Source organism: Lonchura striata, chromosome 4 (assembly GCF_050655825.1).
Source record: "Lonchura striata isolate lonStrDom1 chromosome 4, ASM5065582v1, whole genome shotgun sequence".
Lineage (NCBI taxonomy): Eukaryota > Metazoa > Chordata > Aves > Passeriformes > Estrildidae > Lonchura > Lonchura striata.
In genome coordinates, this window is record NC_140706.1 from 59,740,457 (window position 1) to 59,759,690 (window position 19,234).

General features: G+C 38.1%; 1 protein-coding gene across 12 annotated transcripts in view; it reads left to right on the plus strand.

Annotated features, from left to right (window-relative positions):
* Positions 1-19,234, plus strand: part of PTPN13 (protein tyrosine phosphatase non-receptor type 13) — a 111,904-nt gene that overhangs the window by 31,529 nt on the left and 61,141 nt on the right. For all 12 annotated transcript variants that reach the window (XM_085578185.1, XM_085578188.1, XM_085578186.1 and 9 more), the window contains exons 3-6: positions 1,357-1,526; positions 5,141-5,206; positions 7,883-8,068; positions 10,991-11,084. In XM_085578185.1, the coding sequence (XP_085434311.1) occupies positions 1,357-1,526; positions 5,141-5,206; positions 7,883-8,068; positions 10,991-11,084 (516 nt within the window). The remainder of the gene's footprint in view (positions 1-1,356; positions 1,527-5,140; positions 5,207-7,882; positions 8,069-10,990; positions 11,085-19,234) is intronic.

Below are 19,234 nucleotides of genomic sequence, written 5' to 3' on the forward strand. Positions count from 1 at the left end.
ATTAGTTACCTACAGATAATTTTTGAAAGACAAAGGCCTACTAAGGTAGTTTTCCTGAAAATGTTAGAAGCTTTGCTACATAATGTGGTATTTTCTTGTTACATATAATAGGAATGGCCTGTCCATCTTAATGTTTCTTTCTTTTTAACATCTGAACTTGCTGCCACAACAGCAACCAGCACTTGTTCTGTTTGTTTCAGAGGAAGTGGGGTTAGAAAATTGAAGGACTTACTTGGGAGATCTTTTTACACCTGATACCTGCAAGCAGTAATTTAATACATTTCCTAGGTGATTAGAAATATTCTAGATTACAAGATAGTTCATCAGTCTAGGAACCAGCACTGTAGGAATATCCTGAGCTGGAGAATGGAAAATGTTAGTGGTGGTGCTAATGGAGGAAATCATTATTCTGCTGGTTTTGCTTACTATGTCAATGGAAAAGGACATATCATTTAAATTGTGTTTCCTCAGGTCTTTGATATATTGCGTAGCAGAAGGCAGAACTATTGCCTTTTTGCCTATGAAAAAAATAAAAGCTAACTTTTAGTTTTACTTGGTTTAAATAAACTTTTAGTTTACTTAGTTTTACATTCGTTTTACTTAACTTACTTTATGCCTCCTTCAGTGAAACTGAGTTGATTAATGTTCGAGGTGTAGGAAAAATTTTTTGATGTAAGGAAATGGTCTTTTTTTTTTTTTTTAAGTTTGTTTGACAGCAGTATCATCAGAAATCAAAAACCTAGCTGGTAAATTGCATATCTTGTTTACTTTTGGTTCTGCAATTTCAGTGCTTCAGTTTTGAAATTTTCAGGTATTTGTAGTATTTTTTCACTTCAGACTGAAAAGGACTTCTGTGCCCCAAAACTCTTTTGTTTTGTCCCCTTCTATTAGCCACTCTAATGAGTATTTTCCTTTCCTTTCCTTGGTCTGCTCTCTTCCAAGCATTGCTACTGCTGTAGTGCTATGTTAGGATAGGAGCAAACTACATTCCTGTTGTGGGAATTAGCCTTAATGATATGTGCACTGCAGAAAGGGAACATTTTATATGTCAACTGTAACATAAATGAAATAACTTCAGGAGAGGTAATTGTGAGTATTTTAGCAGGCTCTTCCTGAGCTTGCTGGTATGAATAATAAGCGAAGAACGGTCATAAAAGATAGGTGTTACTCCCCAGTGTGATTAAAATTGAGGTTGTTGTGGTGGTTGTGAAACACCACAGGTGGAAAAGGAAGCACGAATCTATTCCACTAATAGTATGTAGGCTGATAATAAACTAACATCCAGCAAGGGCATCAAACAACATTGCTTCATTTTCAGAGTGGCTTTTGTTTTTTTTCTTTCCTTTTCAATTCCAGCTGATCCTACTGCTCTGGGATTCATCATTTCTCCGTGGTCTCTCCTGTTGCTTCCATCTGGCAGTGTGTCATTTACTGATGAAAATGTGTCCCAACAAGACCTGCGAGCGTTCACAGCACCAGAGGTTCTGCAGAACCACTCACTGTCATCCCTGTCAGATGTTGAAAAGGTACAGTGCCTCTTCCTTGGCAGACAGCTCTGCTGTTTTGCTGTTGATCCCATCACAAAATAGCTTTAAACTGTCCTTTTTGTCTCCCCATGGTTTGTGATTCATGTAATTTCTTTTGTTGGTGGGGGGAGGGATCATCCTACTTTGTTTTTTCTGGTTAAAGTGGAGTAGTGGTTATAGTTTTATGCAGTTGTGAGGGAGAGTCTGTACAAGCCCTGGCCACATACATACTTGGGCAATGGCTGCACAGAATTTCCACTTCTCCTTTTTAACTCTCTCACAAGGGTAAATGTTCAGACAGGTAAGGTCTCCTCCAGGTCACTGACAAATACAGTCAAAATGATTACCTTCTCAGCTGTCTTCTTGACACAAATTCATTGTGAATGGTAACACTTTCCTCAGAAAACCATTCCCTTGGCTTAGCCAAAGATATTTAGCTGTGGGAGTGAAAAGGAAGCTGAGCTATTTCTATCTCCTTGGCTTCCCTGGATCAATAATCCTTAGAGAGAAGCTAGCCACAGACAGTGTTGTAATCTGGGAACAATTATGACGTTTGGCAGTGTTCCTTCAGGAAGAAACAGCTCTTACTTCAGAGCAAAGTGGTATTGGCATCAATGGCTGTTGTATGCACAAAGACTACTAAAACATGTGTTTGTGTTGAATATTTTCTTAGCAGCTTTTTGTATACAGTCAGTTTTCTTCAGGGCTGTGTCACCAAACACCTAATGAAAATCCACAGTTACTCCCAAGCCCTTTAGACATCCTTCTTGTCCTGCATATTGTTAAAATTAATGGTATAATAAAATATGTTTAGAGTTTTTCTATAGCAAAGCTATAAACAATTAGAAACCTAGGCTGAAAGTTTTGATTCAGAAGTAAAAATAACACTGACATCAATGAAGACTCAGGTTCAGTTATGTGGGATGCAGCTGCCAAATCCTGTAGTCATACTGTTGGAATTGTTTATTTGCTTTCAAGAGGGACAACACTTTTGAAGACAGTAGCATTGCTTCTAGTGCCAACTCTGAAGTTAGTGTACAAAACTGGCATTTAAAAATGGCAGAAAAAATAGTTCTGAAGTGACAAGCTTGTGAACTTGATCAGAGCTGATTGCATCCTTTGTTCTGTGCCAGTATTCAGTATGCTACTTTTTTTCTTTTTGGAATAAATGGAGGACTGTTACTATGAAAAGCCATGCTGTGATGTTTCTTAATCTTTAGGAAGGAAGCATTCAGAGGGACCTCTGTGGCCTATAAATGCCAACACAGAGCGTGTCAATGGGCAATGACCAATGACTGGCACTCTGTACATTGCAGGGCTGACTAATCCTTACTGATTGGGGCTGTGTGAATTTCTTCCCTGGTGTCAGCATCACCTTGCTTGCTGGATGGAAGGTGATCCACTTAGCTGCTTATGTGGAAGAAGGAAGCCCCCTGAAACATAGCTTTGTATAAAACCTGGTGTCCTTTTATGGCTTTATTAGGTGAAGTTGGTAAGGCTGATAAATAGCTTATATGTACATCCCTCTTTTTTTTGATTGCTTCCCTTTGCATTCCTATTAAACTCTGTTTCAGGTGGTACACTGGTTCTTTGTAAGGAATATGTTGACTTTGCATTTCTTAGATTACAGAATCAGATCTTGCTTTGCTGACTGTGGTAATTTTTGACACATTTAAACAATTTTTTTTCTTCTGTCACAATTGGCTCAGTAGTTCACTGAATTAATTTACTGGAAATAGTTGGTGTTTTCCTTTTTGATTGTTCTACTAAAAGCTGCTGAAGGCAGAAAAACACCTTGTTTTTAAGGCTTTTTAAAGACCTTTCTTTAAGACAGTGACAAGGTTACCTTTGTCTTTTCATTTATGATTGTACTTGCTAATACAAATTACGGTGTATTCAAAGAGATATACTAAAAATAAATTACAGTCAATAAATGAATACTCCTTTGATTCCAAGACACACAGTCAATTTGAATCCAAAATATGTCTGAGGTAACTGCAAACTTATTTGAAATAGAGTCACCAAACCACTCAAAATTAGAATTGAGATTGATTTGAGGAATTAATTTCATGTTGATCTGGAACATATTTTAAGTATAGTACAAACATTAATTAGAATTTTTGAATAAATGCTCTTATTTTGAAACCTGTTTTCAGATAGATTAGTAGATTAGCAAGTTTTAGTTAAGAGGTCTGATTGCACATACAATTTCTGGAAATATATTTGGGTATGTTGAAGCTCAGGAACATAGAATGATGGAATACCCTGAATTGAAAGGGATCATCAAGTCCAACTCCAGATTCCAAAAGGGTAACCCAGAAATGTATCTGACCGTTGTCCTAATTTTTCTTGAACACTGACAGACTTAGGACTATGTCAGTGTCTCTAATTAGAATTAACTAATTTTATAACAGTCTTTTAATTGCTGATCTTGATTTATTGGGGGACTGAGAGTTGGGGAACTTAATTTTTGTTTGGTTGGGGCTTTTTCTGGATTGCTTTTGTGTCTTTTGCATTTTGTTGGATTTTTTTGAAAAGTTTTTTTTTGCATTCATTATTGCCATGAAAGCATATTCACCTATTTTTGTGTAGCTGTGGTATATCTTGATATGTAAGGAAGAACTTTGTAGCTTTTCAGTTGAAAGGGTAATGAATAATAAACCAGACAGAGAGCAATTTTCTCAGTATTTGAAAAAGAATGTTTCTGATCGGATAGGGCAGTGGTATTGACTTGGAACCCTTGATGCATTTTTCTGACTACTGTCCTAATGTGTTAAGATTTTTGTCAAATTATATCTCTAGAATTTAAGTAAAATGTTTTGCTTTTAGTTGGTGAAGAGGCTGACTTATGTGAGCTTTTAATTTATTTCTTCTAATTGCTTTTCCTTGTAATTGTTGTTCATTGCCTTCAGAATTATTCAATATATTTGTTGCTTTAAGTACCATAAATACTGCTAATAACATGGTATAAAGAGCCATGACTAGTGTATATTGCACAGTTTAGAAAAACCGACCTTTCTTTCTACACTCACCTGTTTTGTTTTGACAGTCACCTACAGAGCCAGCATGTGCTTGTGGTCTTAATTCTGCAGTATTTAAAGGTTTTATTCCCTGTACTGATGGGTGTATTATGTTGAAGATATATTAATTGTTAATTATATGTGTAATGGTTCATGTATTTATACATTAAAATATCAGTTATAGGTTAAGGTACTGCTTTCAATGTTTATATTCTTTTGTTCATTCCTTCTTTTTCCTTTGATCTCAGTTTTTGTGATCTCATTAGGATAATCCTCTGCTTGAGTTGTGCCTTGCCTTCAGACACAGGTTTTAAGGATCCTTGGACACAACCATGCAATCTTCACCCCACACTAGGCTGATTGTATGGATTTAATGAGTTTCTGACTTCAGTGTGAGATGAAAGCTTAAAATTGAGCAGAGAAGGGGGCACTGGTTGGATGCTGTATGTTCTGTAGCACTAGGGTTTGCTTCTCTGAACCTCATGTAAAGGAGAGGTAGGATGTGAAAGACGGCTGAGCTTAAATAGCTTTAAGTCCGCTTTGCATTTCCAGCCTTGTTCAACGAGTTGACAGATATCTTGTGTCTTATGGCAGGTCCATATCTATTCTCTTGGTATGGCACTCTTCTGGGGAGCTGACCACGAAGTTCCTCAAAGTCAGGTAAGTTTAGATTTGGTTTTGTTTAATATTGCAACTTCAGACTTGATGTTGTTTGACTCTGGATTTGAGTTTGCGAGGCAGGGTGTCATGCTGAGACATTGAGGACTGAGATGCCTTTCCCAGAATTTTACACAATGGGTCAGGTTGGAAAGGACCACAGTGGGTCCAACCTCGTGGCCCAAGCAGGGTCATCCCAGAGCACACGGCACAGGATTGCATCCAGATGGTTCAGTGAGAGAGACCCCACAGCTTCTCTGGGCAGTCTGTTCCAGTCACTGCACAGTACAACGTTTTCTTTCCCATACTTGGAGCTTTTTCTTGTCAAGTGTGGTGTTGTCTTGCAGGGAGCAGGTGCTGATGGCACATTTATGTTAGTTTACATGAAGATACATATGGGCTGGTCTAGCCCATAATGCCATAGGCTGAAAGACAGTAGTTTAAGCTGCTGACAAAGGAGAAAATAATTTGTTTTGGTTTAGGCTTATATAAAAAAAAATTTGTAAGTAACATGGTTGCTTTACACATAATAAACTTATTCTCCATTCTGCCATAGCTTCTGTGAATCTGGACTTGGCACATGCAGATACTTACCTTTCATAATGGCTGAGAAAGGGTTTGAATTGTTTGGAACAGGGAGTAGACTCTTTCTATTGATTTGTCAGTCAATGAAGACACAGTTGCAGACTGCTTAGAGCTGAGTGTTATTGTTCAATGTGGTTATTTTGCACACCCAGCAAAACTCTTAGACTGTCCTGCCAAAACTGACTGAAGATAAATATGATTCATTATCTTCCTCAGTGCTTCTTCTCTGCCCCCAATAAAACTTTAAGAAGTAATTATATAGAATAGTGAAAATAAGATTAAATACTTCTGAAAAAGCATTTCATGATGGACTTGCAGCTGTGGGAGAAGCAGTTTGTTGTTCAGATTTAGGTTTGTTCCTACTAGTAGATGTCACATACCAGACTAAGGAAGAAAGTTTTTAAAGACTTTAGCACTTCAGACATTCAGTTCCTAATATTTTCTTTTAACACAGTGGTAGTTGGGATTTCAGTTGTCCTTACTTGGAAGTAGCTGCCTGAATACAACTAAGTACGGTTAAAAACATTGAAAGTCTTGACTATTTAGGGGTACCTGTTCATAATGCCTACTGTGCCTGTCCCAAAATCCCTAGAGTTTTCTTAGATACTAGGGCTTTTCTTTTTCTTTGCTCTCCTGTCTTGTAGGAGATGAAAGGAGCAGTATTCAACAGTAGTAGGAGAGTGCCTTAAAGTAGGTGACTTAAAGAAGATAGGTGTTGAGAGGAAATGTAGGCATAAATTTTACTCCCTGTTTTCTTTGTTTCTTTCTTTGGTGTCAAGAGTGTGGCAATGGTTTCTCAGTAATGTAGTGGGAAGTCATGCTCTACCTGCTAACAAAACAGTATTTCCCCAAAGACAATGTGGTGAGAGTATGCCTGGAAGGAATTTGCCTTTGGGACATTGTCATGTGGATCCTCTGTCCTGTGGAGCGAAAGAACAGTCTTGTGCATGGCATTACTTTAGTGCATTAATTTGCATGTGCAATTCTACCTTTTTTTTAATACCTTTTCTGTATTTGTCTGCCTGTGTTCATTAATGAGCTGCTTCTCTGCTGGGAGTGTGGCTAAACATGAGATTCATATCTTATTCACATACATGATTTTTATTATTAGTTAGAAGTGATAAACAGATAGATGGGAAAGGTCTATATTAATTAAATCAGGGTGGTCCAGAGTGTCTTTTTTATGGTTCACCTTAAGAGTGCTCACACAGGGAAGATTGAAAGATTGCAATTGTTTGAAGCACTCTGTGATGCAAAAAGCTTGACAGCGTTTGTTTTGTACTTTGTGGGTAACCACCCACTTTGGGAGAGGTGCAGATCAGAAAGCTCAGGTCCCAAGTGCCAGAGGCACCTGACAACAAATGTTATCACTGACTGCTACATTCCCTGGGGAGGGATATTCCATGCACAATGTGCTGCATTCACTGAACAGGAGAGCAGGAAGACATCTCGATTTATTTTTTTTTTAGGCTGTATGGGTGTTATCTTGCAGTTATGAAGCTCTGCTTTGTTAACCAGTGGCTTGGTTATTTTATTCCTTACTTTTTGTTGGTACTGTTTGGTGATATCACTGAATTTGGGAATGCTAACACATGTGCTGCAAAATATTGCTGAGGTGAGGAACTGCAGAAAGTGAGCACAGAGGGTTGTACAAAATTACTGTGATGAGGTTTGAATTTTATACCTGTGAGTGGCAGAATGGTCAAAATTAAAGATTAAAACTTCCTCTGAACCTTTTCCCTTTTGCTTTATTTTCACTTACTCATTAAATGTTTGAGAAAGTCATTGGTGTCCAGACCTTACAGATCAGGCAGCTTGTTTAGGCCAGGTCATTGTAGGGTTGAATCCATAGGCTGAGTGCTTCTTTCCTGTTCTACAGCCACTATTTTTTCACCTCCTACATGATGACTTTCAAACTAGCACTCGGATAATAATAAAGTAGCACTACATTATCTGAGTAGGCACTCAGATAATGTAGGCACTAAGTCTCATGAATAGTTAATGTACATTGTTGAGTGTCTTTTGTTTCTGAACATTCCCCAAGCCACTATTAAAACTGATTCTCCCATCTCCTCTGTCCTTGTTTGTCACTAGCCTATCAAGCTTGGAGACCATCTCAACAGCATCCTCCTTGGCATGTGTGAAGATGTCGTTTACGCCCGTGTGTCTGTGCGGACTGTTCTGGATGCCTGCAGTGCCCACATAAGGAACAGCAACTGTGCCCCTTCTTTCTCCTATGTGAAGCAGTTGGTCAGACTGGTTCTGGGAAGCCTGTCTGGGGTAAGTCTGTGTCAGCGTTTGAGGAAGCAATAGAGGTGAGCAGGAAGAGAGCAAAAGTGCTAATTCAAAGTCACTCTGCAGTCTTTCTTCCTCTTGTTTTGGTGTGTTGCAATTTTGACACGGGTGAGTGTTGAGAGGAGAGAATAGCTTCTGTCCCCATGTAGCAGTTTGTGCAGTTGACAGTTCCTCCTGGAACATGCATTCATGGGTTTCTGAGGAGGTCATTTCATGAACTGTCTGCACTGAAAAAAAAGTAGGGAGAAATGGGAGAACAAGGTGATGAACTGTAGGGCAAGGCTTAGACTTGTTGTTACTTGAAATGCTTCAGAAATGATTGCTATGAGTTTACTTTAAGTTGAAATTATGCTTGACTTTTGGAGAGTTGCTTATTAACAGAAAGGAGGACTCTTCAGGCAGTGTGCCAGTTTTCTTGCACTTCTGCTCAGCTCTTGAATATGAGAATTGTGGAGGATTTTATTGTCTAATAATGACGCAACTGTTTTTAGAAATGAAAGAAAGTACATGAACTCATCGTGCAAAGTTACTATTCCTGATGGGCAACTTCTCTCTCCACTTAAACCATTACAGCATAACTTCAGAATAGTTAAATAATTTTAACTAAATAAAGGAAGCATAGAATCATAGAATGGTTTGGGTTAAAAGAGACCTTAAAGCTACATCCAACCTCCCTGCCATGGTCAGGGATACCTTTTGCAGACCAGGCTGCTCAGAGCTCCAACCAGCCTGGCCTTGAACACTTCCAGGGAAAGGCCATCCACAGCTTCTCTGCCAGTGCCTCACTGCCCTCACAGTAAAGATCTTCCTAATAGCTAATCTAAATCTTCTCTCAGTTTTGAAGCTATTTTCCTTTGTCCTGTCACTACATGCCCTTGTAAATAGTTCCTTTCTGTCTTTCTTGTAGACTCCCTTCATGTACTGGAAGGTCACGATTAGGTCATCCCAAGCCTTTTCTTCTCCAGCCTGAACAACTCCAATTCTCTCAGCCTTGCCTCATAGGAGAGGTGCTCCACCCCTCTAATCAACTTGGTGTCCTTTCTCTGGACTCTCTGCAGCAGGTCCATGTAAATTAAAAATTGCTGTCTAGAGAGACAACACTGAAATTGCATGAAAAATATTTAATTTGCTCATGCTTCCTTTTTTTTTTTTTTTAATAAAAAGATATTATCTATTTGTTAGATAGTTTCTTCATATATCTGGTTTGGAAATGGTTGCAGAAAGTGAGAGGTCCCTGCATTTGTCTAATATTTGACAGCAACTGATTATGCCAGGCCTCCAGAAATAGTGCTGAGCCTGAGCTCCACAAAGCATTGTCTAATCTGTGAGGTATGTCTGTAAGTCCAGTGCTCCTCACTGTAGTGTCTGAAGTGTTGTGTAGTTGCCAAGTGGAACTAGTCTGTGGTTCAGTGAAATAAAAGGCTACAGGCACTGTTAAAATAAAGACCCAACTTTTAAATCGGGCCACAAGCTATAGAAACAGCCCCTCTGGAAAGTGAGTCATTATTCTCCAAGTTGTTGATGGCCATTTCAGCAAGTTTTCTGCTTTCCCTCCTCTTGTTCTTGTCAGCAGGCTTTCAGGGAGTCTGGGGTTAGTGTGCAGGACTGATCTAGACCAGCCTGCCAAAGACAGTGACAGCTGAAATCCAGTGGAGAGCTGAATCCAACTAGTGTGCTCCCAATCTCCTGTCCATGTTGTTAATGAAGGAGTGGGACTAGCAGTTATCCAGTGTTGAAGCTTTGCTTATTTCCTCTGCCAGTGACCTTTTTAATTCTGAACGTGTCACTGCACTGACTTTGCAAGGAGGCAAGAAAAAAACCTAGCTGAACAGACCCAAGAGTTAACAGAGCAATGACAGCATAGCTGTGCTGCTGGGTTTTTGTGCACCTCAGCCAGCCAGCCCTGCTGGTTTTAGTGTTCAGTGATCTGTATGTGTGCTGGAATTTTTTTAGTTAACAAGAAAAATGCATAAATTTTGTTTTTTCAGAGGCAGAGTACAACTTTTATTCCAAGGTTCACCTGCTCTAATTTTGATGGGCCTCCTCAAAGGCTCAAGGGGTTTTATCTCTGTAACTGGTCATTTGGTGGTATCTGGAGCACAGCTGAAAGGTCTCATTTGAATGTTTTCATTTGCCATGTTAATATGCTTTGTAAAGGGCAATATAGCCCCAGGCTGATTCAGTCTGTTTCATGTTAACTGAGTTATATTTTAACTGTGAAGTCTGCTTGATTTCTCCTTCCCTCCTGCTGTCCAGGTTACACTCCCACTATATGAAAAGATCTTTCTAAGAATGTTTTGGTGTAGCAAATAAACTCTTCTTTGAATGATTGTACATGTGAAAGTTCTTCCTAGGGAAGTAGTGATTTTAAAAAAATAAGGTTAAGTGAAAAGTTAGTGGGAGTAGTTAAGGCTGACTTGTGAAAGGAATGTGCCTGAGGGGCTGAAGAGGCTGCTCACAAATGGGTGCATGTGATTTGACATGTGCACTAAGTCCTGTGGGGGTACAAGACAGTTCTTCCTGTTATGCAGAAAACTCATCAGTAGAACTAGCAAGTTCTAGTCCTGTTGTAATCATGGAAGATGGCTTTTGAGTGCTGCTCTCCCTTCAGTTTGCAGTATGGGTGGAATGTGTTTAAGTTGCATCCTTGTGAACTTAATTTATTCTTGACAGAAAAAAGGTGGACTGTGTAGTTAAATAAAGTGCACACTGTTCAAATATGGATAATTCGAGGGGGTATTCTCACTGATGAATCGGTTCTTTATTTAGAAGTTTGAACTCCCATTCTGCACTTAACTGTTTGACACTGACTAATATTTACATGTATTTACATAAAAACAATGCTTGTTTCATAGAAGTATGAGCTCTTCCAACATTTTGACTTTATGTTACTGCCTTTTTTTGCAGATGGATCAGCTGTCTTGTAATGGAGATAGAAAGTTGCAGCCAGACAGGAGCCAGGCTATTCGGGAGAGGCTGAGGGGAAAAGGGCTTCCCACAGGTAAGTGCTTCATTGCAGCCCTTTGGAAGGCCAGGTCTGGGGAGATTTTGCAAGCAAAGAAATCAAATAGAGGAGGACTTGCTTACATTCACACAACTCTGATGGTTCAGTGTCTAGCTAAATGTTGGTGATGGTTTGAAGAAAATATTTGTCTTTTTTCAGTTCAGCCTTATGGTAGGAGCATTTTAAAGGTTTTCAGCCAAATGTTTTGTTTCTGGAGAAAGGGGGTTTTCAGCAGCAGTTTGGTCAGCTAGAGGAATAGGAGGCAGCTTTTCCTTTTTCCCTCTTTCCTGTGAACTCTGCTTTCTCATCATAGCTCTAATTGCACAAAATATCTCTTCCTGCATCCTGGGGAGCCCTGGACTCTTTTCCCTGCACACAAAGCTCTTTTGCTGCCTTTTTTTCTTTCTGAAGAGAAATTATATATGTACCATCAGAGTTCTGCCATGCTTTGATAGTGTGAGGTAGATATGAAGACCAGGGAGGAGACAGATGGTTGCTGTTGCCACTGTGGAGGAAAAAGGATAAAGTGATGTAGGTTGAATGCTGATTTTTGCTGTGATTTTTTTAAGATCATAGATGTTGTTGTTTAAGGTCATTGGCAGGGTCAGCAGCATCAGCTCTGTGCTAGGCTTTTCAGACAAGAGAATATATTCTTCCAAAAGGCTGGTCTCTAATTTTTATGGAAGAATTGTGGAGCTGAGCAGCAACATTTTATAAGGCATCAGCTTGGACCAGTCTAAGTCATTGCAATAAAGATATGTTGATGATGATGTGCTCGAGTTGCTCCTCTGTTCTTCGGTTTTGTGTCAAGCAACAATGCAGTGAAAAGCAGGAACTGAAATAACCCATGAAGTTGTCAGTGACAATATGAACTGCAGATGTTAGACACAAGTCTGGCTTTCCTTTTTTTTTTTTTTTTTTTTTTTAAGATGAGGCTACTGTTTGATATAAAACACTTATGGCAGTGGTTGTCAGCCCTTCCCTTACTGCACTATGTGTTTAGGAACAGTTTCTGGTACAAGCTGTTTCTTCATTTTCTGGCACAAATTCACTGTTCTGACTGCTTTCTCAGGGGCTTTGTTTTCTTACTGGTTCTTTTTTTCCAGAGTATTTCTGTAGCAATAGGGAGACCTTTTAGAAATACAGGGTGGTTTGGGACCGGATCAATCTAGTTGACTGGATTCATAAACCATGTAATGTCTGCCTTTTCTGATTTTCTTAAGAGCTTTCTTAAAATAAATTCTTTCCCTGGTTCACACTAATTTTAAGGTTTGAACCAGAACCTTATTTTTTGGGTTGTTAATTAGTTTATTCTTCCCAGTCTCCAGTGTTGTCCAATAAACAGATTCTTTATACACCTTTGTTCTTTTGCTAGTATTATCCTATTCTGCATTTTTTTCAAGACCTTTATTTAAGCATAATGCCTTACTACCTCAAGTTTTTAGTTTCCTCTACCCTCTTCTCATCACCTATTCTGCTCTTTATTCTATAACCATAATTAACTGTGTTTTGATAATGATAAAAAAAATTTGTAAAATTTTGGAGACATAGAGGTTTGCCTTTAAAGTCTGTTCCCACTGCATTAGCAAACTGTGATTATTCTTTTCTTTGCTGTTTCTAGTTTTCTATTCTCTAATACAACTGACCAGTTTTTTGCGGTTTTGTTTTTCATTTTCTTAGAAAAATTTTAACTCTTTTTAAATGTTTGTGGTGTGAGGAGTTTTGTTTGTCTGTACATTTGCTTTCCTACCCACAACTTTGTTTAAACTTTTTAGCAGATTTTTCTTTCTCCTGAAGTAATGCTTTTCCCCAGTGTCTTCATTATATCTTCACAAAAAACCTTTTGTTTTAGGTTCTGCTAAATTTTGGAGGTTGCTGTATTAGCTCCAGCCAATATCTTCATGGCTTTCTGGGTCAGCACCAGGGTGAATAAGATGTAATGTCTGAAACTTCCTCTGAGGACTCTGTCTTTAACTCAGAGGAAGTAGAGTAGATGATCCAATTGCTGGGTTTTTTTGCTGTATTCTCTAACCTGAAAAAAATTTCATGGGCAGAATGTTTTTTCCTCTTTTTTTTTGGAGACTGAGTCCACTTGGCTCAGCTGCTATCAATCAGTAAGTATAACAGAGTTTTAAGCAACCTCAGTCAACATTACTTTCTAAAAGTCTCTTTTTAGGGAAATTCATACTATCAGAAGAGTTCTAATTTAATAGAATCTTTACTCAAATAATATTTATGAAATGAGAGGACATGATAACCTCCAGATTACAGAGTTGGCTGAATAGTCTTCGTCCCTTAACAGCTGTTCCTGTGAAGCTCATTGAAAGTGCTTGCATGTTACAGATAATGTGTGGCAGCCCAGGGAATAAATGTTTATGCTTCACTCTTCCAGTGCAAACATAATATTGTCTGCATAATTCCAAGGCTGGTCTGAAAGGTACGAGTTATTAATGAGATGCTCTTGAATACTTGATTTTTTTCTATTCTTTTCAAGATGAACTGTCAATGAGCAAAACTGCTTTTCACTTACCTTGTAAATGATATTTGATAAGTGATATTATGATAATTTGACATTATGGTTCTGTCTTCCCCTCATCTCTAGAAACAAAATATTTTTCATGTTTTCTGATATTTGAGTCTCTATTTTCATTTTAAAAAAATGGAAATCACTCATTCCTTTGTTTTATGTGTTGCCTGATCTGTCCACTCAAACATTTCCAGTTTCTCTGGATCACATTATTTACCTGTGGAGCTAATTTTTCTCCTTTTCCTTAGGAGCTTTACTACCTTCATAGCTTCTCCTAAACCTTTCCCAATTTTGCTTCTGTTATCAGTCAGTTTCCTAGTATTTCCTAGCATTAATAGCACCATCTTTTCTTTATTTTGATATTTGATACATTGTTTGATCTCCTTTTTGCTGAGACCTGAGGGAATTGTAATAGAGAGAACAGACCCCCTCAAATAACCAAACCAGTTCTGGCTGTTTTCTGTTCTGCTTTTACACTCATGTTAAATACACTGAGTCATGTATTTGGAAGTTAGTGAGGAGCCAGTGAGATGGGTGTTTGATATTAATGACTTACAGCTTGTATTTGATTCAGGGCGATTCAGTGCTTGTTATTTCTTTTTCCACAATGCTGCACTGGTTTGCTGGTGCAAATTCAGTCAATAACAGCACAGATCAGCTGCCCTGCCAGCACAGCTTGGTTGGTAATCTCATAGACTGAGGAGCCCAAATAGAAGGCCAGATGAAGGTTTAAGAAAGATATTATGATTAAATAAAAAAAAAGCCAACAAAACCAACTCAGGAAGGCACAAAGTCCTTTTTCCTTGATTTGTCACTGTGCTGTTCTGCCAATGTGTGTAGCTGAAATAAATGCCACCTACAGTTACAAATTGGCAAACATTTAGAAGGTCAGTAACCTACTAAGAGATGATTATGATTTTGAGTGCATTTTTCTGAGTTAAAAGTTCTGTGAGTAATATTTTACCCTTTTCTCGGGTTTAACTGCCTCTGAGAACATACTTTGGGTCAAGTTTAGCACTGGGATGATTGGAGGAGGCGAGGTGAGTGCACATAAGAATGTGTATAACTTTACTAGTTGCTTCCCTAGTGTATTATAAGTAAAGTATACTCTTGTATTCTGAGCTTTTTCTCTGCCAGTGAGCAGAAATCTTTGCTGGAAAGGAGAGAGGACTTGTCTGATGTTCACTGAGGTGAAGTTCTGTTGAGTTATTGTGAAGATCTTAGAATTCATAATGAATAGAATAGCTATCATATGGAAAAAAAAGCAGCATAACGGGTATGGAATTTATTGTGAACTTTAGAGTATTGGAAAGTTACTTGGAGCATGTAAATTAAAATAAATTGTGCTGATAAGTCATGCTAAGTTCATGAGTTCAAGATCATGAACTTATTCATCATAAGTTCATGAATACAAGAGATGGTTCAGAGAGTTGTGCTTCTGCTTGGAGAGTAGCCAACTAAGACCTTAGATATTTTCAGTCTCTGTAAAATGAGACGATTTTTCCTTTATTTGAATTTCATTATTATTTGGATCCGTTTTCCGTAACATGTTAATCCACAATTATAATTGCCAGGACTTTATTATTGACTTAGGATAAATGTTTTGAAACTTCTTCACCTCACATGTTTAAATCAAATATTTTGCTCACCTTATGTAACCAGATTCGATATTTTAAGCTATTCATTTCCATCTTCATGTCTTCAAGATAATTATTAAATTAATAAACAGCTTTGTGTTAATATTCTCCCCAGTTAAATTTTTGTTGTCTCTTTCATGACTCACTTTCTGTGGCTATCTGTGAATGAGTTTTACAGCAGGGTTGGCTGCAGAGGTAATTTATTGTAAATTAATATTACAGAATGTTTGGTTTTAGTCAAATCATATTTGGAACACAGTGTTTAGGAACTGACTTAGCCAGCAGAAATAAAAGCAGTAAGACCTGTCATGAGTCATCTGAACCAATGAGTTACTTAATTTTTGTACTTAAAAACACCTTAGACCTCAAAAGAGTCCTTACATTAAGAATTATATGTGAAAGTTACTTAATTGGCTTCATAAAGTTCTTTTGGTGTGACAAAAGATTAAATAACTGTCAAACTCTTCCAAATGTAAAGCAGGAATTAATTTACTCTGCTTCTCTTTGCCACAATTTATCTTTGAAAAGGATATGTAGGCTATTAAATGCTCTGTTGAAATCTCCCTAACTTGTACTTACCTGGAAATCTGCTTCCCAGCCCTCTAATACCTGAAATCCTGCACCTTGTGTGTTTATTTGCAAAGTTCCAGTTTAAGTTGATGATCCCTGACCACTAAGGACAGACCTTTGCCAGGGATATTTCATCTTCTAAGAGATGCAACTAACATTGACTTTTACAATGTGGTAGACTACCACAAGTCCAACTCATATATTATAATATTACAGTTGTATTCTGACCTTTTCCTCTGCCAAAAATGCCACATAAATGAAGGCTTGAAATTAATTTAAAAGATCATTTAGATTAACTTTAACTGTACACAATAGGAAATATTTGGAAATAGTGATGAAAATTGTGGATGTTGGTCAACTCCCTGTTTAATTAGACTGAATGCACTATCAGGTGTAACAAAAATAGTAGGTGTTGTAAACTGAATGAAAAATGCCAAGGCTAAGTGCAGCTGCTTATAATTTTAACAATAGTCTACTGATTAATTACCACTTTCCATAATAGCAACAAAAAACTCAAATAAATGAAAATGTACCCTTTTTTCTCTTGACCCAGGGAAGTTGACTGTGCATTATATTTTTGTTCCTGATCCGGGTGAAAACACAACTTTTGGTCTATAAAGAAATGGTTTATGGTGATTACCTCCATGTGTGAACTGAAGTAGCTTAAACAATTAACTTGATAAATGCAAACACACAGACTTAAATTATCAAAAACTGCAGCACAAACTTATTTCCATTTGCTTGAAAGTCTGTCATCTGTTAATCAGCTAAATATACTTTTTAAACTTTTTTCTTTTTATTTCCCCTGGCTCCTCAGTTCCAGAAAAAAAGAACTCAGTAGGTGGAGAATAACTTCCAGAGTTCTGCAAAACCAAATGAAAGCCAGATGAAGATTTCTTGTTGAAAGAAAAAAAAATATATTCTTTTTCACTCCAAAAGCCATGCCTGTTTTCTTCCAATAAGTGTTTCTGTTTTCATCTAGTAATACTGGTGGTTGGCATTGGTGGAAATCTTTAAATTTAGGTATAGTTTCTCCTGGTGTAGGGAGATTCCAGCCTGGTGCTATTGGAAATACTTCCAGAGCAGTGCTGAGGACAAACTTGGAACTCTGAAGATAAAACAAGAGCGGACACAAAGATCAGTGAGGAAACCAAACTAGAGATGCCAAATTCTGTCTCTGTGCAGAAAAGCAGCTGTATAACTGAGCTTCTCCTGGGGTACACAAAGATCCAGGAAGGGAGTAGCTAGGTAGATCTTTCGCCTACTTGGCTGAAATGTACCAAAAAAAAAAAACCTGACCCATAAAGCTGAGTAGGAAAGAGCTATGGTTGCCTTTTCTTGCAGAGGTGCCTAGGAGGGGAAGAAGTAAAATGTTGGATTTATGAAATATGAAGTGCTGCTTGGCAAGGCTCACTACTGCTGTTCTGAACAAGATGCCTAGTTTTTGGAGTTGTTTGGTATTTTTTGATAGAAAAGCTGTCAGTCCAAAGCAGAATGCAAATTGTTAAACAGGATTTATAATTTGGCCATTACATAAAGTGCCTTTAACAGTCCTTGTGTCCAGTTCAATTCTTCCTTCACAGGGAATACATTGTTTAGGAGTATTTCCATCTGAAACTTGGATTTTTCTCAAAAATTTAGAAAAGGAAAGAGGGGGTGCCATTTCTAACAGTCAACCTACAGGCCACATCTGGCTCTGTTGTCTTATGTTTGGCTTTTAGCCTGCCCCAAAGGGATTGCAAACCCAACTCCTCCATCAGCTACCCACTCATATTTTAGAAACTAACCACATTGTCTGGGGAGAAAGAATTTTTTTTTTTTCTACTGCTTTGTTTTCTGCACAAAGATGGCGTGGGAGACGTTTTTTAAACCATGTATAATAATTTCCTCTCCTGAGACCTCCCAATCTGGCAGTGATGGTGTGTGTTCTCATGCACACGTGGGCAGTTTTCCCCTGCTTCCCCCCAGCCCCTCTCTCTTCCGAAACACCCCTGGTCCCATATGTGTGCATCTACATACATCCACAAATCAAAATCCATAGTAGAGTTGAAAAGGTGTTCTGTTTTCTGCAAACAAAAGGAAGGGGCAGGCATGAAGACTTTAAAGAAAATTGAGTTGAGTTTAGGCATCACAGTATGTGATGATGTTTGCACTTAATATTGGAATAATTGCCTGTGTGATCAAGGTGGTACACAAGTAATCACAGATAGACTGGATTTAGTTAGACAACAGCTCTTGCTCAGAGGAAAATCAACCAGATAACTGTCAGTCTGAGTGAAAGATGGTCTGTGAGTGACACTGGTGTAAAAGAGGGTGTAGTTGCATTCATAGCTGAAAATGAAAAGAAGGAAGCAGATCTGTTTATTTAGCCAGTGTAACATCTGGCAATTGAAGATGTGTATGGAAAACTAGAGTTTCATTTTAGCACCACAAGGGAATTTAATAATGAACTCCTGGTGATTAATTGCTATTTTTATTTTATATATTCCCTCACTATATATTATACACTGGAATCTCACAGTTACTGTAATTGCATTTGAATTATTTACAGTAATTATAAATAATTGCACTAATGTAACATCAAGTGGAGGATAAACACCCAAGGGCGATATGAGGAATCAAGAACCCATACACACTTCAGATTAGCAAGGAGGAGAGTTTAGTGCAACAGAGAAGTAACTGGGGAAGGGGAAAGTATTCCTTTTGAAGCTGTTTACATTCTGCAGTATCTTAATTGCTAACAGCTTGTTCTGTCACCCTCACTGACAAACAGGGAGGCACTGCTCTGTCCTGTTACACACCTGGGTAACTGAAGCCTGGAGTAGCTCTGTGTGGTCTCAGGTGGTGTAATTAATGTCTTCAGTTGAGCCAAGATACTTGGGATAGGTCTCCAGAGCTTCCATTACAAATACAAACATTTTATTTAAAGAGCAAGGTTGTAGCATGAGTCTTGCATTATAAAGACATACACGTTCCCTTATGCAGGTTTCTTTTGATCATTAGTTAGGTATTTATTCCTTATATATAGATTTTTGCTGGTGGTGCTTTCCTTTATTTTTTCACACATTTCATTATAAAAGCTGAGGGGGGGAAAGCTGAAGAATAAACCACATGTTGACTTAATGAATTTGGACTTGAGCATGACATTCAACAGAAAATCCATGTGTTTAAGAAGGAATATTATTCCAGTTTGTTCTGTTTGGAGGTGTATTGTTTTCTGGAAGCTGGATACATGAGCCTTGTGCTGAAAGAGACTTCCTGCAGTCATTTAAGACTCTTGATCCAAGTAATGCTGAGGTAGTGGAGGAAGTCCAGGATTAAAAAAGTGAAAATACCTTAACAGTTGATCGTGTGACTTACAAAGTCTGTAATAGTACTTCAAAAAAGGAAGCAGGAATGAGGAGAGATTTATG